Genomic DNA, 20976 nt, shown 5'->3' with positions numbered 1-20976 from the left:
CCTACTCTGGATAACATCCATCCTCAAGCTTTTAATAACTAAATATTATTACTTCCAAACGTCAGATTTTTATTTATTTTTTAAAAGATTTATTTTTAAAGATTTGTTTATTTATTTATACAAGCACTGGGTGCAGTCAGAAGCGCCGGAGGGTGAGAGAATCCACCAGAGCCAGAGCAGGGAACAGAACAGGCAGAGTGACGAAATACACTCCTGAGGGGAGCAGCGGGTGTGGGACCCTCGCTGGCGGCCGGGGATCGAACCCAGCGCTCAACCGCTGTGCCACCAGGGGAGGCCCAAGATATATTTATTTATACAAGCACTGGGGCACAGGCCAGAGGCACGGGAGGGTGAGAGAATTCATCACAGACAGAGCAGGGAGCAGAACAGGCAGAAAGACGGAAATACACTGCTGAGGGGAGCAGCAGGTGAGACAGGAGAGGTCTGCTGCACCATGTAGGTTGCTCCCTGGCTGCCATGTGGGAATCTCCTTGGTCAGCTGGGAATTGAACTTGCGCGGCAGAGGCTGCAGACAGCTTCACAGTGCTGCGCTCAACCCGCTGCGCCACCAGGGAGGTCCAAACTTCAGATTTTTCTACCCAGTTTTCCACTTGTGTATCTATTTGAAACCCCAAATTACTAGCTCATCTCATTAACTGCTGTTACTCACCCAGTTCCAAGCCTTCATACCCTTCATATTATCACTGTTCTAAACTTATAATCTAACCTTTACAGTATCTTGTATAGTCTCATCTTCCAATGTTATCTCATTTATTAAGTTAGGCTTTTACACATAGATACAAGGATACTATGTTTTAGAGATTATGAGTAACTCAAGCAGCCCAACCTATTCATCCGCTGCCAACACCTAGTACAGGCCAGTTTGTCACCTGGACTACTCCAACAGCCAGTTGTTTCTCGCATACCTTGTTTGTTTCTATGTTCTGTACACAACTAGTGATATTTTAAAAATAAGCTTTTGATGCTCTCCCTCCCTTATAACCTTCTAATGACTTTGGACTATCTGTCTCAACTGGTTCTTCTACCAGCACTCAGCATTCCCATAGTACTATGTCAGAATGCTTCATTCCCTTCCTCCTCAGGCCTTTGAAAATGCTGTTTCTAGGCCTCTGTGGCTCAGTCAGTTAGCTGGGGTACACATATGAAAAAGTTCCTTCTGTCTCAGTTAATTACCCTATTTAAACTCTTTCCCGAATCAACTAAAATATCACTTCTGTGGAGTTGTCTCTTTATTTTCCAGCATCCCACTAGATTGTTAGCATCATGCATTTTTGTTCTATGCTTTCTCCCTAGTCCCTAGAACTGTGCCTAGCATACAGCAGGAGCTCTACAAATACTTCCAACTATAAAAAATGAGTGTAGGTCAAAGCAAGGGGATTTATCACTTCTCACTAACAGCTGCTTAAAACTTAAGATTATGACTGGGTATTTAAATGAAATATGTTTTCTCCTTTTAGGAAGATCAGAGAACAAGAAACATCAACAATAAATTAGTTGATAATTTACTGGTACTTAGTGTTGACGTTTATTTCCATACCACTGTTCACTTCTACATTCAGGCAAAGAATTATATTTGCTGCTAGGCTGCCCTAGCAGAAAAGACAAAAAAGGGCCTCCCCAGTGGCGCAGTGGTTGAGCGCTGGGTTGCGAAGCTGCCTGCAGCCTCTCCGGCGCCAGTTCGATCCCCGGCTGCTCCCCAGCCACCGGAGGAGGGTCCCACATGGCGCGCAGACCTCTCCTGCCGCCCGCTGCTCCCCTCAGCAGTGTACTTCGGTCCTTCTGCCTGCTCTGCTCCCCGCTCTGGCTCTGGTGAATTCTCTCACCCTCCCGCGCTTCTGACTGTACCCAGTGCTTGTATAAATAAACAAATAAATAAAAAAAATAAATAAATCTTAAAAAAAAAAAGACAAAAGAAAGTTTTTAATTATGTGAAATTTTATAAAGCAGATTATTAACCATGAAAAGGGAGCACTTAGACCATTCTTGCCATGAATCCAGGATTTAGGACGTCAGCTTAGTATTGAAAGCCAAAGCATACCGTGGACATCAGGGCATAGAGAACAAGTACTATTTCCGTCCATTTGGACATATTGTGAAGTGATGTATGTATTAACATGATGCAAACAATGTTCCAACTCCTCTACCTAAAATCACCTTCAGAGTTACACTAGATAATCAGTTTCACTCCTTTACAACTAAAACCCAACTTGACCCCTAAAATATTTCACTGGCTTTGATCTTGAATGTCTCTGAATTGTTTCAAAACCTAAAAATCCTCACAAAATAAAGATTTCTGACCGTGAAGGATACTTAAAAGAATGGACCACTAATTCTGAAGGTCATGCCAAAACAGAAATTTCAATAGTTTGCACATTCTTGGGAAAAATGCTGATACTCTTCAATGCTTAAGTCCCATCACCTTTGGGGGAAAAAAACTGAAGTGCTTTACGGAATCCTCAGCTCAGACGGCCATAGCTACCACATGCTGGCCTCTTCCCGCCCTCTCCTTAAAGGGCCTGTGGCAGAAAAGCTACAGAAGGTCACTAACAAGATCCAGAGTAGTATGTGGTAGGTGGTTTTCATAGCTGAAGCTTGAGCAACTTTCGAGCTGGTGAGGGATGTAATTGTTGTGTGCTTCTCTTCCCTGCAAAGGTAAGGAGCCAAAAGACAAATTTCAGTACACTTGAAACGATATTTATTGAAAACACACTAAATGGACATTGTGCCAGAAACTAAAGGACACTACAATGATAAAAAAGAGTCTCTGTCCTCAAGGAGATAGCAGTCTGGTGGGAAAGCTAGCTGAAACTGTAACAGGGTGGTCCCCAGGAAAGGGGGCGGTTCCCTGCCCCACCCAAGGGAGGGTGGAGCTGAGCAGGAAGAGGAGAAGCTGGAGAAGAGACTAAGGAGGAAGCAGGATGGAGCCAGAAGGAGACCTGGAGGAGGCGCATGGAGCCTAGAGACATGTAAAGAAACTGCGCTTGTCTTTTGGTCGTGGACTGGGTGACACAGATGTGGGTGAGACCCATGGGGAGGTGACAATGGCAGCTTTTATCTTGATGTTGATTTTGCTCTTTTCCTTCCGGGCTTGTCTGCTTGTTTCTGACCCTTTTCTGTGGGTCCCCACTGGAAGATGCTTTAGACTTGTGGCAGGCTTTGGGGCCTTGCTCTGCGCCATTCCCATATGGATGGACTTTTACCCACGAGGGGACGGGTAACTTTGGGTGCTTGATTTAGAAACTAGATTATTTGCCTTTCCTGTATTGTTTCCTAGTTGTATTAAAGTTCCTTCCCATTAAAGTCTCATATGTTTTGTGTTGATGCGGCGGATGGCAGAACCCATTTAGAATAGGCAGGTTTGCGGGGTTTGGGCTGCCCCTCTCCCTGTCCTATAACAAAACTATTACCACAATACAATGTGATAAAAAAAAAGGGGAAGAGATGTGTAACAAATAATTAAGGGCTGGAGGTCAGGAAAAGCTACGGAGAAGAAATGCCAGGGTTATTTAGTGGATTCTTGAGAAATGAAGAGGGAAAAAAAAGAATGGGCATTTCTTTAGGCTTTCTTGGATTTACCAAAATAACACAGTTCATGGGGATTTAATTCCCAGTTTACTGTGCTTCCGTGAAATTTACATCTAAATTTCCCATCAACTCTGAGTACCCACAACAAAATAGTTATTGTGAGGGAGAAAAAAATCACCTGATATAGGTCTTACCCTCTGAGGCCCTTTGCTTTGAAAGGCACCCAGAAAAAAACACCCCAAGCCATGGTCCCTTAACAGACAGGCTTACCAAGCTGTACTGACACCTTCTGGAGGCACTGGGTACTTTCGTCCATAAACGCACGCAGCTGCTTCACTGATCCCTGCAGTTCATCCATCTGTCGGAGAAAGAGCTATGGGCTGTAGGGTCCGTGGCTTCTCTGATGCTCCTCAAACATGCCAGTCAAGCTCCTACTCAAGATTTACTTCTGCTATTCTTTCAACCTGGAATGCTTTTGCCAGACATTTTCTGTCTGTTCCTTCAAATCCATACTCCACTCTTCTCTACGCCAGGGGCTGACCTATAAAACTTCTATTAACAGGACTCTATGTTCTCTGGCTTTTGGTTAAGAATTGAACAAGAGGAAGCCCAAGTAGGAGGGAGCTGAATAAGGTGAGAGTACTTTTACTTAGGCTTGCTCCAAGTTGAATTAGCTGTCTTTCAGCTGAAGGGCATGACTTTCAAAGGGGTCAATTGTGACTTTCTCCCCACTGTTCTCCCTTCAGTCCTAGGGAAGGGGCAGTAAGAGCTCAGCTGCCTCTAAGCCCCAGATTACTTCACTAACCACTGTGTTCCCCCCAAATCCACACCTTTATCTATACCCTCTTGTTTTTTTCTTTTAAAGATTTATTTATTTATGCATATAAGAACTGGGGTATAAGCCAGAGGTGGGGGGTGGGGGGGTGAGAGGATTCACCAGAGACAGAGTGGGGAGCAGAACAGGAGGATCTACTGAAATACACGCCCAATGGGGAGCAGTGGGCGAGACAGGAGGTCTGCTGCGTCATGTGGGTTGTTAGCTCCCTGGCCGGGGATCGAACTTGTAGCTGCAGTGGCTGTGGTAGCCTCATAGTGCTGAGACTTAACCCCTTGCGCCACTATGGAGGCCCCTCCATACCCTCTTGTAATTAAACTCCTTGAATTATCCTCTATCTAGTGCCATCAGCTTCCTGTTGTTACTTGGGTTAATACAATACTAATCTCCCAAGTGCCCTTACTTCCTCATCTTTTGAGTCTGTTAAAATGGCCCCTGAAGAGGGACCTTCAAACCTTCAACAAATATTCTAAATAGCAACCAGCCGCCCTCTCTGCACATTCTCTCCCTTTGGCCCTGCTTTATTCGCACTTTTCACCAGATATTTGTTTTTTATTGTGTCTCCATGCTCCCCCAAGATAGAGCTGAATATACTTAATTCATCTTATTTTATATATTCTCCAGGTCTTTGAATTTCCAAGGATGACACACAGGGTAGCAAAGTTGGAATGTCAATCAATTAAACATGAGCTAACTCACCACCAACTCCATACAATCAACGATTCTGTTCTGGTTCTGTAATATTTTCTGGTAGTCAGGCTTGGTGTTAAGGACTTCACTCTGGGAAGACCCAAGATATGTCGTAGGTTCCACTTTAACTTCAGTAACTCTGGTTTCAGGGGAGCCTCTAAAAACCAAAAGTTTTCAAGGAATTTTATAATTATTTTCTGGAAAAGATATGAAAAAATACATATGGGGGAAAAGCCTCCTATAAAGCTTTACTAAACTAAATCAATATTCTTTCACATGACTTTAAATATAGGCTTTCTTAATCAAAGGTTCTGCCTGCTGGGTGCCAGATGCTGCTAAGTATTTTCCACTTAATATCATTTAATACTCACAATAGGTATCTCCATTTTCAAATGAGGAACTTCTGGCATTAAGTGACTTGCCCAATGTCACAGAAGTAAGGAGTAGTTAGCATCTGAATAGACTGTCTGCTTCCAGCAGCATTCCTATTTAACTAATCAACTATATTCCTTGAAACGTTTTTTTCTGAAATTGCCATCTTATACATTATCTACCTTTATAAATAGAATACATATTCTATTTATAAGGGGTGAATAAAGTAACATAACTATCAATACCTGAATTGGGGAATTTTTCAGAAAGTGTTCTTCAAAACGCCTCTCTATTAAGAGGTCACTTTTGTAATAAAGGCTTTAGCTAACATCATAGTTGAGTTTCTAGCTAAGAGTGTATTTGGGAGTGGGAAAAAAGCTTAAATCATTGGTTTAAACAGTCAACTAAATAGGTATCTGGCACTTCTCCACTTTCTTATGCCTTCAAAACCAAACATCCCATCTCTCATCCATCACTCCCTTTCATGTCTTTGCATCTTCATCAAGGCCCCAGAGTTTTCTCCTATACCTGTAGCTCAAATGTCATTGGCTCACTGAAGTCCCTTGACTACTGTTCTTTTTTTTTTAAAAATATTGATTGATTGATTTGTTTATTTATTTATATAAGCACTGGGTACAGTCAGAAGTGCAGGAGAGTGAGAGAATTCACTAGAGTGAGAGCGGGGAGCAGAGCAGGCAGAAGGACCGAAGTACACTGCTGAGGGGAGCAACGGGCGGCAGGAGAGGTCTGCGCACCATGTGGGACCCTCCTCCGGTGGCTGGGGAGCAGCCAGTGATCAAACCGTTGCTGCAGAGGCTGCGGGCAGCTTCGCAACCCAGCACTCAACCGCTGCGCCACCGGGGAGGCCTTGACTATTGTTCTTGACCCAGCCTTAGGTACATGGCAGAGATGTGCCTGTCACCCCAGGAATGAAGACAGTAGCCAAGGGCACAGAACAGAAGCAATTCTGTTCTTCGACTGAAAATGTGATACCAACTCTTCCTTGCCTTCCCCTTCACTCTCCATTCAGTCAGAGTACAATAAATAGACACTTTACAGAGCTCTGATGAGTTGATCCATGACAAAAGATTACCATTCAATTTGTGCTAACAGAACTAAAATCAATTCAAATCAAATCCCACAAGGTAAAAAGATAGCTACCCATTTACAGTTCTAACCTGGGTATTATCTCTTGAGCCTCTGTCTGGTAGTGCAGCAAGAGCTGATCCCAATTCTGACGCTCTAAAGAAAATCTATAAAGCCAGAAAAACGTCAGTTAAATTTTAATCATCTCATTGTGAATCACTCAGGGCAACAGTAAGTGCATTAGGTGTATACTCTGGTTGTCAAATGTGAATAAAAAGGCCATTAAAGGATTAAGTATAACTGATTCAGAGGATGTTAATTTAATCAAATGAAGCATGAGTTCTTAAAACCAAATTAACATCCTTATTCCCTAGTCTCCATTCTATGAAATTGGCCATCAGCATAGCACAAACATCCCAATATGCAGCTTTCTGACTTTCAGTGTTGATACACTAGTACTGACACTCTGAACCGGATGTTTACTACACATTTTTCCCAGGCTTTGTTAACCCCAGGCAAATTTACATTTCCCAACAAAGTTTTGCTCATTTTCACTTACTTTTTTATATATTCCTTCATCTCAGCCACTGATGTTTCCACAGACAAATCTGTGGATTCTTTTCTAGAATACAGAAAAAAGGAATGAAATCACAAATCTTTCAAGAAGCACTTATTAACATGATACCTTATATAACTTTAATGGCAATAATAAATAAATCATTCAGAATTTATTTTTCAACAAGTATTTGTTCTTGGACTCTTACTTTTGAACTAGGTAATCGCTTTAGTTTAAGTGGTATTGTCCTCTTCTATTTCTCTCAATTCCAATTCACACAAGGTCAGATTTTCTTACAACATGCCTTTAATTTTTTCCCTTTGCTTTTATTAAAAGCACTATAACCCTCCATTGCATTAGAAAGAAAAGTCAAAATTCCTTTTCCTGGTACTTAAGGCTTGTTCTAGTTCCAGCCAGCTCACCAACTTTGATTCCTGTTACCTTTTTATCTATTGTCTCATATAATCCCAATCAGAGTGCCTTCAAATATCTGGGTTTTCAATCTTCAAACTTTTGTTTACATCATTTTCTAGTTCCCACCCCTCCCATTAATCAAAACTTAAACATTTTTTAAGGCCTAATAATACTTTTTCATATGATCTTTCATTTTTTCTTTTTTAGAATTTTTTTTAATGCATACAGAAAGTGGGGTATAGGCCAGAGGTGCAGGGGGGCAAAAGGACTCACCAGAGACAGAGTCGGGAGACAGAGTGGGGAGCAGAACAGGTAGATGTACTGAAATACACTGCTGAGGGGAGCAGCAGGGGAAACAGGAGAGGTCTGCTGCGCCATGTGAGTTGGCTCCTTAGCTGGAGATTAAACTCATGCTGCAGTAGCTGGTGATAGCTTGATAGTGCTGAGACTTAATCCCTTGTGCCACCAGGGAAGGCCATGACCTTTCATCTTATCTCCCCACTTAAACTGAATCTGTCTGTGAGTAGGAATTATGTTTTACTCCTATCAGTGGTTCACCTCAGTTGGAGGATTAATTCTAATAGAAAACAAGCAGGCACTGAAAATGCCAAAATTTCACAGATGTACTTGATACTCTACCTGGCAAAGACAAATTAGTTGTGTCAACCTTTTATTTTTCTGCCAAGGCCTGTGATACATGGCCTCTACCTCTGGCTAAGATGTAGCACCCTGGAGCTTAAACTCACTGGATTAAAAAAGATATCACGTTGAACTAAAATATTTTTCACTTTCTGAACAGCAATGTTAATTCTTTTTTTTTAAAGATTTATTTATTTATGCATACAAGAGCTGGGGTACAGGCCAGAGATGCAGGGGGTGAAAGGATTTACCAGAGACAGAGTGGGGAACAGAACAGGCAGACTGACTGAAATACACTGCTGAGGGAGCAGCAAGGGAGGCAGGAGAGGTCTGCCTCACCATGTGGGTTGCTCCCTGGTCGGGGATCGAACTCATGCTGCAAAGGCTGTGGATTGCTTCATAGTGTGGTGCTTAACCCCTTGCGCCACCAGGAAGGCCCCAGCAATGTTAATTCTAAGGCTAGAAAGCAAACTAGACCTTTGTGAAGTCAAAATTAATTCAGAAGTTCATGATATTAGCCCAAGGATATTGTATAGAAAGAAGACTGGGCCCCACCCAATAGAGGAAATACCAGTTTGGGTGGGGGGGAGGTGAATTTTAAATTTTCTGCTAATATTCTTGCTTGCTGACAGCTATAAAGCATTTGCTTATTTTCTTGGCTAGCAAAGATCTGAAGAATGCTTTTCCTCTCATATATTCTATGGCTGATTCTATCTCACCGTGCAGATCTGATGGTTCTCAGTCAAAAGGTCATTAGAGGCCTTCTCTGAACTCTTTAGCTAAAATTGCCCATCCACTCAAGTCACAACATATTCACTGGCTTCTTAAGATTGTCACTACCTGAAATCATTATTCTCTTTGTATTTGACTGTCTCCTGTATTACAATATATAAGAAAGTTCTTAATTTGACATAATCACTATATCTCCAGTATCTAAAAGAGCATGGTACATAGAAGTTGCTGGATATATGGACTCCCTTGGTGGCACAGGGGTTAAAGTCTCAGCGTTATCAAGCTATCACCAGCCACTGCGGCATGAGCTAACCAGGGAGTTAACCCACATGGCACAGCAGACCTCTCCTAGCCCGCTGCTCCCCTCAGCAGTGTATTTCGGTGGATCTGCCTGTTCTGCTCCCCACTGTCTCTGTTGAATCCTCTCACCCACCTCCCTGCATCTCTGGCCTACCCCCCAGTTCTTATATACATAAATAAAAATTTTTAAAAATTTATGTACAAACACTTTAAAAAGTTGCTGGATATGTTTGTTGAGTGAATGAACCATCTAATTATAATAAAAGATTTAACTCATAATTCAGAACAAAAGGGGAAATGCTCTTACCCTTTTGAATTTTCAAAACATTTTTGCAGAGTTCCATCACTTTCCAGTCTGTCTGCAAAATGTTTCAATTCTTCAGAAAGAGACGATACTAAAGAATAAAATTATATATTATAAAATAAAAAGAATATAAATGTTCATACCAAGTTGCTAACAAAGATATAGCATAGTTAAGGTGGTTCCAGCTTCAGGGTCCCCTCTTACATTCTGGTCCTCTCAACCATTAAATAATGTGGCATAAATAGGCAGAAAGATTTTATCCTTTTTCGTTTTTTGGTATGTATAGATGAAATGGAAGGCAATTACTTTATGGCATTTTTTTAATGGTAGTTTTTATACATCACTGGTAAAAAACTGGTTTAAAAGATACATCTGCACTGACATTTCATTGTTTTCAAGAGCTCTGAACTGCTGCCACTGGAAGAACATATAAGTCAGGCAACAGACAAGAGTATAATGAGAAATGTTGGAAGCAAATAAAGAATTATGGGCCTAAAGTCTCTTACAGTTGGAAGAATCCACAGTTATATTGTTAAAGAATACAGAGGGGAAAGGATATGTTAAGTTACTGCCAAGATAACCTTGGCAATATCTACTCCAATTACGGTGAAAGTCCAATACTGAGATAAACATTTTAACTCACAAGTAAGTCTGATTTCAGGTATTTTCTAGGTCTTTTAAGTGTATAACATTGAGTATTTCTGACCATGGATTATTGTGTACTTATACCGTAGAGAGAATAATTATCTCCTAGCAAACTGAAAATTGATTCTTAGGAAAGAAAATTTGTAACATATTATAGATGAACAGTTAATTTCCTTAACATAGAAAGAATTCTTAAAATCAATATAAGAGGGCAAACATCCCAATTTTTAAAAATGAACGAAAGGATACAGACAATTCACAGAAAATAAAGATTACACAGAAAATGAAAAATGCTTGTCTTTGAAAGAAAAGGAACACAGATTTAAACTACAAAATATCACTTATAATCTATTAAACAGTAAAAAATCTAAAAGTTTGATAATATTGTTGGTAAATGTAAGAGAAAAGGTACTTGCATATTTTGCTGGTGAGAGAATAATTGATGCAATCTTTGTGAAAGGCAATCTGACCATTTTTATCATTTCTTTAGTTAATTACAATTCTAGAAATTTATTTTTACTTGCATATACGCCAAAAATCTTGCGTAAAAATGTATTTATTGCCCATTTCATTGTGACAGCAAAAGATTAGAAAATAGCCCTAAAATACGTCAACAAAAAACTGGTTAAATCAGATACAGTGCATTTATAAAAGAGAATAGCATGCAGCTATTAAAACGTCAAGACAGCTTTATATGAGTTAAATGTAACAATCTGCAAGATTAAATTAAAAAAATAAAAACACTATAAAAACACTATAGGACAGTGAAAACTATTTTGCATTTGATTTTAATGTATAAATGTTTGGAAATGCAGGGGCTTCCCTGGTGGCGCGAGGGGTTAAGATGCAACCTATGAAGCTATTCACAGCCTCTGCAGCACAAGTTCAATCCCCGGCCAGGGAGCAATCCACATGACACAGCAGACCTCTCCTGACTCTCCTCAGCAGTGTATTTCAGTCTGCCTGTTCTGTTCCCCATCTGTCTCTGATGAATCCTCTCACCACCACCCCCAACACCACTGGCCTGTACCCCAGTTCTTGTATGCATAAATAAATAAATCTTCCCAAAAAAAAGTTTGGAAATACAATAAATCTCTCCGGAAGGACACACAAGAAACTGGTGGCTGTGGGTGCCTTTGGGGAGAGGAGCTGAGATTGGGTGTGGGAGTTGGACCTTCTGAACTTCATAAGCATATATTCCAATTCTTTTTTTTTTTAAAAGATTCATTTATTCATGCATACAAGAGCTGGGGTACAGGCCAGAGATGTGGGGGGTGAGAGGATTCACCAGAGACAGAGTGCGGAACAGAACAGGCAGACTGACCAAAGTACACTGCTGAGGGGAGCAGTGAGCGAGTCGCAGTGAGTGAGCCAGGAGAGGTCTGCTGCACCATGTGGGTTGCTCCCTGGCCAGCAGGGACTAACTCATGCTGCAGAGGCTGTGGATTGCTTCATAGTGTGGTGCTTAACCTCTTGCACCACCAGGGAGGCCCTTATATATATTCTAATTCTTAAGACAATTCCACAAAAAAAAAAGGGGGAGGCCAGTTTCATGAAGCAGCTGGTTTTCTGAAGAGCCTATAAAAGGGGATCCCGTTAGTGAGGTTTTGATTGACTTTAGTAGAAAGTATAGTCCAAGGTCAAGCTTAGTACTTACCTTTGGCTCTAAAACTTTCAAGACTGAAGCCCTCAGTGCCCCTTACGAAAGGTTCAAGTTTCTGAACAGAGAACTAAAGAAATAAAAGCATTTTCAGTACACAACCAAGATTTTCCAGGCTAGTCTGAGTTCATGTAACTTTATGTTTAATAAAAGTGAAAGTAAACATGACTTAATTTTTCTACCTAAGCTTTTTCATATAAACAAATAGATCAGGAAAAAAACTCTTTGTTCACACTATACAATTTGATTTTTTGTTTCAGAAAAAAGTCATTTAATTCACATAGCTTATTTATCTAAATAGATATAATCTGGGGAGGGGGGATAACAATACAAAACACAACAAAGCAAAAACATACAGACAATTATAAACCAGAGTCATCCTGGAGGGAAGGAGGAGGGAGAGGGATCAGAGTGAAGGAAGGAGGAGCACAGGGGACTGGTGATGGTGCAGAGGTACACTAGTGAAGGAAATTCTATGGGGACTACATCTGAGGGGGAGGGGGAAACAAACATTGTTTAAAAATGAACAATGAGGGCCTCCCTTGTGGCATGGCACTATAGGTTGAGCACAGAGCTGTGAAGCTGTCTGCAGCCTCTGCAGCGCTGGTTCGATTCCCACATGTCATGGCATACCTCTCCTGTCTCACCCACTGCTCCCCTCAGCAGTGCTTTCAGTCAGTCTGCCTGTTCTGCTCCCTGCTCTGTCTCTGGTGAATCCTCTCACCCTCCGGCGCCTCTGACCTGTACCCCAGTTCTTGTATTAAAAAAAATAAATCTTAAAAAAAAAGAACAATGATGTAAAAAATATATAAAAATTTAAAAAGGGGGCCTCCCCGGTGGCGCAGCGGTTGAGCGCTGGGTTGCGAAGCTGCCCGCGGCCTCTGCGCCGCCAGTTCGATCCCGGGCTGCTCCCCGGCCACCGGAGGAGGGTCCCACATGGCGCGCAGACCTCTCCTGCCGCCCGCTGCTCCCCTCAGCAGTGTACTTCGGTCCTTCTGCCTGCTCTGCTCCCCGCTCTGGCTCTGGTGAATTCTCTCACCCTCCCGTGCTTCTGACTGTACCCAGTGCATGTATAAAAACAAACAAACAAACAAACAAATAAATAAATAAAACATGCCTCTATTAAAAAAAAAAGTTAATTATAAAAAAAAAAATTAAAAAGGGGGGAAACAGCTAAATAGGCATTTCTCAGGGGAAAAAAAAAAAAGGCCATACAGATGGCCGTGAGACACACAAAAAATGTTCATCATTACTTATTTTCAGGGAAATGCAAATAAAGACCATAATGAGATACATCTGTGACAATGACCCATATCAAAAAGATCAGAAGCAAAAAGCATTGGTGAGGATATGGGAAAAAGGGAATCTTCCTGCATTGCTGGTAGAATGCAGATTGATGCAACCTTTGTGGAAAGCAGTACGGAGGTGTCTCAAAAAACTAAAAATGGATCTGCCATATGACTCAGTAATCCCACCCCATGGCATCTAACCCAAAAATTCAAAAATACTAATTTGTAAGGCATCTTGAATTCCCATATATACATAATAAACAGTATTTAATAATAGTAGTGCTATTTATAATAGCCAAGTTATGGAAACAACTTAAGTGCCCTCAACTGGAACAACATTCAGAGATCAAAAAAGATAAACTCATGCCTTTTGTGCAACATGGATGGAAATGGAAGGGATTATATTAAGTGAAATAAATCAGAAGGAGAAAGATAAGAAAACAGATATAATCACCAGCTAGCCATATAACACACTACACATTTTTTAAAACTATACGACAAAGGTCACACTCACTTAGAAGGTAGTCAAATTGCAAGTACCCAGTTTACCTTACATTTTGACCTCCACCCACTTTAAATCCACATCATTTGCTGCCAATAAGTAAAAGATAATAGATGGAGGCAATCTCTGATGGCAAGCTTTTTAGCAGTAGTTGCACCAACAGAATTGGTAGCCAGTACAGCCAGAGAGAAGTCAATTGCTGGGATTAATCCTGGCTTCTAAATTAATCCAAACTAAAGAGACCTCTCTCCCCAAAAGAGAAACATGAGTGAATCCTAACTGATAAATCACACAGCACTGATCTCTCCTTGGGTGTGTCAAAAGGACTAAGAAAAAAGAAAGCATTTGGGCCTCCCCGGTGGCGCAGCGGTTGAGCGCGGCCTCTGTGGCGCCTGTTCGATCCCCGGCTGCTCCCCGGCCACCAGAGGAGGGTCCCACATGGCGCGGACCTCTCCTGCCGCCCGCTGCTCCCCTCAGCAGTGTGCTTCGGTCCTTCTGCCTGCTCTGCTCCCCGCTCTGGCTCTGGTGAATTCTCTCGCCCTCCCGCGCTTCTGACTGTACCCAGTGCATGTATAAACAAAACAAACAAACAAACCAGCAAACAAATAAATAAAGCATGCCTCTATAAAAAAAAAAAAAAAGAAAAAAAAAAAAAGAAAGCATTTTCCAGTACCTAGATTCTCACCTGAAAACTGGAAAGCAGGAGAGAGCCAAGTCGTTTACTTTCTGGTAAGTTGACACTGATGGATCTGCTGAGCTCTAACATAAAATATTACAATCAAGGAGCTGGATACTATATAGTTAGCAAAATAACAAAACTGAAAATTTTCCTTCCTCATGATGCAGACCAACTTAAGGTAAGAATTCCCAAGCAGCCTTTCTGATTAACAGAAGAAATCATATACAGTCACATTTTTTCAGGATGACCAGGGAATGAAGTCTACCCATTTGTGCATTCTAATTTTTAAAAAGTTATTAGTATCCTTCTCTATAATACAGTAGAATCTTGTTTGATCAAGCTAAGAGAAAACAAAGCAGATAAAATTTTTAACTTTTTTGGATGTTATATATTTACTATTCAAAGAAAGAAAGTGGGGACATTTGAGCATTTTTATAACAGGCACTACAGTGTGTTTTAGATATACTGTCTTTAGATATACTGTCTTGAGTTCTCTTAAAAACTATGAATTAAAAAAAAACCAAAAACCAAAAAACAACTAACTATGAATTCCAGGGCCTCCCTGGTGGTGCCAGGGTTAAGTCTCAGTGCTATCAAGCTATCACCAACCACTGAGGCATGACTCTGATCCCCTGCCAGGGAAATGAACCAAATGGCACAGCAGACCCTCTCCTGTCTCGCCCGCTGCTCCCCTCAGCTGTGTATTTCAGTGGATCTGCCTGATCTGCTCCCCACTGTCTCTGGTGTATCCTCTCACCCTCCAAACCTCTGGCCTACACCCCAGTTCTTGTATAAATAAAATAAATAAATCTTAAAAAAAAAAGTTATGCATTCTGTTTTACAGATGAGGAAACTGAAACTCAGAGGGAATTATTTGAGGCCAGAAATTGGTGGAACCAGAATTCAATCCCAAGTCTCACCAAAACCTGTGTTTTTCCCACTAATACCATGTTGCCTCTCTATAATGACCTAATAGTAACATTAATAATTTGTTGAGCACTTACTATGTAAAAGGCATTTTAATAAATGCTCTGCACACCTCATTAAACTGGAGGCAAATATTTTATCAATTCCATTTACAGATGATAACACTGAGGCACAAAGGCCAGGTAGTTACTTATCCAAGGTCATATAGTAAATCAACTGTACTGGATGGGCATCTTACATAATCATACCACTGAATCTTCTGACTACTATAAGATACCAACACTACTTTTTCATTTAGAAATATGACCATTTAGAAATATCAATCATATATACAAAGGCAGTTTGTTTTGAGACTTATGAGATACAAGTCTTTTTGCCCTCTAGCTTTAGCTGGCATTGTTTTCAAAGTTCTCTTCTCACTTAATTACTTCACTGCTGTTAGTTCCGATAAGCTGGCTATGTATCTCCTGCCTATAATAAATGAGTACCTGGCAAGTAGCCAAGAATAATCAGGAGATAACTAATCTTATTAAATCAGTGGTTTTTCTATTATGCAGAAATTCAGGTCCATTAGCTCTGGAACAGAGATGAATGTAGGGGCACCCTTAGGGAATCGTTGATGTTTCCCTGGTACACCTAAGGAGCACAGGGCACGAGCACACTGTGGCAGCAAATTATATGTCAAATGACTGTTTTTACCCAGATTTCCTTCTAGACATCAGGCTATCTGGAAGTAAGATAGTATTTTTCGGGCCTCCCCGGTGGCGCAGCGGTTGAGCACTGGGTTGCAAAGCTGCCTGCAGCCTCTGCAGCGCCGGTTCAATCCCCGGCTGCTCCCGGGCCACCGGAGGAGGGTCCCACATGGCGTGCAGACCTCTCCTGCCGCCCGCTGCTCCCCTCAGCAGTGTACTTTGGTCTTTCTGCCTGCTCTGCTCCCCACTCTGGCTCTGGTGAATTCTCTCACCCTCCCACACTTCGGACTGTACCCAGTGCTTGTATAAATAAATAAATAAATCTTTGGAAAAAATTATATATAAAGATTCATAAAAAAAAAATTTATTAAAAAAAAGATAGTATTTTTCAAATAATCACAATAGCTTAATATTTGGATTATTTACTTACTATGTGCCAAGTTCTATATTATATATCAACTCATTTAATCCTGTAAAATAGGTATTATTTCATCCCATTTACTGATGAGGACCATACAGCAAAGGAGATTAAGTAACTTGCTCAAGGTCACACAGTAAGTTCTTCCTGAAATATATTAGACCTTCCACATTGAATCTGTACTTCAGTGCTTGCTGATACCATTATACTGTAAAATCACACAAAACACATTCAAATACAGCACGTATAAAAACTAGGCTTTCACTTTATTTTTAATGTGCATCTTCCCTTTGCAATATTTTGCTATAAAGTCTAAGTCAGGTTACATCTGTCCACCTCTTGTCCTACTTTATGAGGCATAAAGCTACAAGAAGACATCTATAATGCCTCTCATCTAGCAGAGGTGAGTGCTGAACAACTGTAAATCAAAATTTTCATTCATGGTATAGATTACAATGGCAGCTAATAATATAATATAAAGAATGAGCAGTAATACTGAACTTTTACAAGATGTTTGACATTAGTACGTATAATCTTAGGATATCCCTCTTATAGATGAGGAAACAGGCTGAGCAGTAAAGTGATTTGCTCAGTCACATAACTAAATCAAGCTAAGTCAAGCAAAGACAGGTCTCTCCTATTATGCTCTTTCCTCCATACCTCACTGCCTCTTATCTGAGCTGGAACTCCACTGTCTTATGTACATAGCACCCCACCTGTGATGCCCTGATGAAAGGGAGGGAGTGACTTCCGCCGGTTCGTGTCTTTCATACTTGCTCGCCGCCAGGACTGTCTTCTGTCTTGATGATGGGCAGATTGTTCTTGAGGGGACAAATGAAGGGATGTGGGCTGAAGTCCTTCCTGGTGGCTGAGATCACAACTTCTTCCATTTTTAGGGCTAGACTCAAGGTGAATTCTTTCCTGTGAAACACCTTGAGTGATCTCCAGGGAAGCAGATGGTTTATTAATAATGTCCACTGGGTTGGGATCTGATTCCAACTGATGATCATGAGTCTGAGATGTCTCTGGTTCCTCTTCTAGCACTTGTTATAAAAAAAGTCAAAATACAGAATCAAACGCACCACAACTAAGTATCTGTGCAAAAAGGTGGAAAAAGAAAATGTAGACCCCAGATCATGGAAACACTGAAGAAGCATCTGTAAATACGTTAATATGTGATTCCAAATCCAGGAGCCAGGAAAGCACTTGAGCATAGCTTAGAAATCTGAACCCAAGCAAGAAACAATGGAATTTCACCACAGTACTTACCTTCTACAGTCTCTGACCTAGTCACTGAAGTCATCCTGGTGAAGGACCCTGAAAATGGGAAAATGAGGTTACTCTTCTTCACATTTCAGCTCGGTCTTGCTGGGGCTTTGGTACCCCAAAGTCTTATACTTCCCAGCCTCTCTAAATGCCCATTCTTGACCCACAAATTCTACCTACATAATAAGGCCCAGTCCAATGTCACCTTACCCACCTCCTCCAGAGAAAAGCAGCAATTTTCATCACTTTCTGTTCTGAATTTATACAGAACTTATCATTACTAGAAATAATTCCATCTCCCTTAACACATATCCTCCCCTAATTCCCAAAATTTTGTGTTTAACTAGCTCCTAATTCAGTGATGGCATTATGATCTGTGCCATAGTCTTCCAATGCAGAAAAATCACATCATCCTTTACTTCGTAATTTTTCAGATCTACAGTTCTGCCCATTCTACCTCCAATAGTCTGTCTTTTCTCCATTTTCAGTTACCAATTTGGTTCAATTCTCATAATTTCCACCACCTTCCTCCCTCACCTCCCAATAATCCAACAGCCTTTTCAGTTTTCCTACATCCAGCAATGCTCCTCTCCAATGCATTCTGGCAGGTTTTTCCATTGTATTCAGTATCTTTCATAAACTAGTTCCAATCCATTTGTTCCTGCTCTCTCCTGCTATTCCCATTCTCTGTACCACTTAGGAATCTTTGCATACATTGCCTGCAAAATTTATTCACCCTTCCCAACTTAGCTCCATTGAGAAGATTTCACACCATTTCTCTTTGTCAGAGCTGGTTACTCTCTCTACCCCTTTGTTTCTGCCGCACCGGCTGCCCTGTTTACTGTCTCTCCAGGCAACCGACAGGCAGAGGGCAGGAACATGACTGAGAGACAGCTCTATCTCTTCCCTGCATACTCCTCCCAGAAGAAATCTGTATGTAGGGGATGCTTAGTAGAGAGATATGAATACATAAGAGCAACGTGGAAAAGATAACAGAACAAAGGAGGTGCAGGTCCAGAATCTAAATTCCCACAGTAATGGCTGTATCACACAAACTCAGAGCTAGACAATAACAAGTTATCATCTGTTAAGCCTTTATTACATGTCAGGATCGCTTTATCTGCATTCTTATCCAATTTAATCCTTGCCACAATTCTGTAAGTGCTACCCTTAATTCCACGTCGCAGTAGAGGAGCTGAAGTTCAAGCGGTCAAAAGCCTGGCGCTAGCTTGTTATGCAGTCAACTTGCGGCAGAAGCGGAATTCGAACCCAGGCTTGTCACCCGACCCCAAACACTAGTGCAAACAGGCCCTGAGCGAGAAACGCGGGCTGCCCTCGAGTTTCCTCTCACCCAGGAGGAGGCTGCGGGGTCCCCAGGTCGACCAGTCTCCGCTATCCCGGTGGCAGCTACCGGTCTCGGCTGGGTGGGGCGGTTCTGACGCCGAAGGGGCTGGTCCCGGGAAGGGCGGCGCAGCGCCCGGGAAGAGATCTTCGACTTCCACACCTCTGAGAGACCGGAGTCGGAGCCTCCGTCCCTGAAACACAAGGCCGTAGGTGACTCTCTCCACGACCCCGGTCACTAGAGGAGCGCCTGTGCCACTGCGGTCGCGTCTTCCCGGCCCGGGCCTTGCGCACCGCCCACCGTCAGCGCCAATATCGCTTCCTAAACTTCCCGCCAACCAAGGGCGCATGCGCAGCTGGCACCCTCCCGTTTCCCCGCACGCATGCGCGCGCAAAACGGCGCCCTCCCTCACGGCGCATGCGTACACGGTATTCCAAGCTCTTGCAGGCCGCGCCCACCTGGCTTTAGTCCTACCCCCTCCAGATGTAGCCACGTTGTCACCTCCTCACAACGCCACGCCCTGGGAGTCCCCACCCAGGACTCACTTCACTGTCAAGTCCCTTTCCACCCGCGAACCCAGAGCCCACGTAAGATGGAGAAACAGTTACTTGCCGAAGAAAGCGCATTAGCCGGCATCTGATGTCCTCCCTCCCTTTATCTCCTTTACTCCAAAAAATGTGACTAACAGAACGGACTGGGCCCTTGGCTCAGTTAGAGGACACTTGGGCTCAGTTAGAGGACCCCTGTCCTCTCCCAGCCCTACTCTGGCACTTTTTCTCTTGCGACCCCTTCAAAACAAAGCAAAGTTCAAGAACGCCTTGAACTTTGCTGCCTCGTTGCAGGCCACACCCTCCCCCAAACATTTTGCAGCTCCTCTGCCCATCCCAATTGCTGCTTCTCCTCCTTGGCTAAGTCGTTTTCTTTGCCTGGGAAGCCTTTCCATGATTTTTCTTGGCAAAACCCTCCAATTTTAGTTCTCACTGGAGGGTTTTTCTCTCTTAAAGCCTTTTCTGAGACCCCGGACTCCTCCATGCCCCCAGGAACAGGCCTATGCCTGCCTTTCTATCCCTTGCATGTCTGGGAGCCCCAAGAGAGCAGGTTGCCTCTTCAACGGCCAGCAGGCACCATCAAAATGTCCCATTTCATGTGTGGTCCTTTCTTTGAGTTCTGAAAATCCCAAGTGTGGAATTATGAGCAATCCACAAAGTCTGAAAGAGGGACTGGGGAGTAGCTCTGGAGTATAACTGTGGTCATCCTTCCACAGCAGCTGTGGTCCATGGAAATTTTATGATGGGAGGCAGAACTTTGCCTTCCTGGAATGTCCACCTTGTAGATCCAAACTATTGGCTCCAATGGCCATCTGAAAGCAGATACCTGCTCTTGGTTCCTTGAATATCACTTTTGGGGTTCAGCAGTACCCAGTTTCTTCTATCCCCTCCCTCAACCTTTAAACTCTTTTTTTTTTTTAAAGATTTATTTATTTATACAAGCACTGGGTACAGTCAGAAGCACGGGATGGTGAGAGAATTCACCAGAGCCAGAGCAGGGAGCAGAACAGGCAGGCTGACGAAATACACTGCTGAGGGGAGCAGTGGGCGTGGCAGGAGAGATCTGCACACCATGTGGGACCCTCGCTGGGGGCAGCTTCCCAGCCCAGCGCTCAACGCTAGGCCACCAGTGAGGCCCTAAACTCATTTGTTAATGAGAACAGAACTCAGCATTCTCAACCAGGGCTGACCATCCTGAGGTACAGTGAGATTATTTCTTCATAGAATGCAGATCCAACACATCCCCTGATTATGTTCTTTTCCTGCTTTTAATTCTTGCATGACTCCCTGTTATTCTCAGGCGGTGGACATTCCTTTCCTCACTGTGTGAACTGACCCAACCTCTTCTTTCATCACTCCTCATTCCAGTGACACCAGACATCTTCCAGTTCTCCAGTTCTCTTCTGGTCACTACTATCACACATGCTGCCCTCCTGCCCCCGCCCCAGTCTCCTGCCTACAAATCCCCTTCACCTGGTCAGTATCACAACCTTAGATGTGTTGACTTTGAATAAAAACAGTTATTCCAACAACA

At 42.4% G+C, this 20976-nt stretch overlaps 1 protein-coding gene across 2 annotated transcripts; it reads right to left on the bottom strand.

Moving 5' to 3' along the window:
• Positions 1-1928: 1928 nt before the first annotated feature.
• DSN1 (DSN1 component of MIS12 kinetochore complex) lies at positions 1929-19233 on the bottom strand. 2 transcript variants are annotated; one of them, XM_037495508.2, is made up of 11 exons: positions 18904-19232; positions 17556-17603; positions 17003-17329; positions 14256-14329; positions 11777-11849; positions 9478-9565; positions 7089-7151; positions 6622-6696; positions 5081-5228; positions 3817-3904; positions 1929-2665 (listed from the first exon to the last, which is right to left on the bottom strand). In XM_037495508.2, exons 2-11 carry the CDS (start codon positions 17587-17589, stop codon positions 2601-2603), a joined length of 1035 nt encoding a protein of 344 aa, XP_037351405.1. In that variant the 5' UTR covers positions 17590-17603; positions 18904-19232; the 3' UTR covers positions 1929-2600. The 2 variants fall into 2 exon arrangements, with proteins under 2 accessions (XP_037351405.1, XP_037351406.1); XM_037495509.2 differs by lacking the exon at positions 17003-17329 and having other exon boundaries at positions 18904-19233.
• Positions 19234-20976: the final 1743 nt, after the last annotated feature.

Source organism: Talpa occidentalis, unplaced genomic scaffold, assembly GCF_014898055.3.
Source record: "Talpa occidentalis isolate TD23 unplaced genomic scaffold, MPIMG_talOcc4v2.1 talOcc4.10, whole genome shotgun sequence".
NCBI lineage: Eukaryota > Metazoa > Chordata > Mammalia > Eulipotyphla > Talpidae > Talpa > Talpa occidentalis.
Note: the sequence above shows the minus strand (reverse complement) of the source record. Positions and strands in the feature narration are given on the sequence as shown.

Coding starts and splice junctions, on each gene's coding strand:
- DSN1 (XM_037495508.2), bottom strand. CDS start 17,589: ATGACTTCAGTGACTAGGTCAGAGACTGTAGAAG. Junction 14,330..17,002: donor CTTTCATCAGGGCATCACAG/GTGGGGTGCTAT, acceptor ATTTTATGTTAG/AGCTCAGCAGATCCATCAGT. Junction 11,850..14,255: donor TCCTGCTTTCCAGTTTTCAG/GTGAGAATCTAG, acceptor TTATTTCTTTAG/TTCTCTGTTCAGAAACTTGA.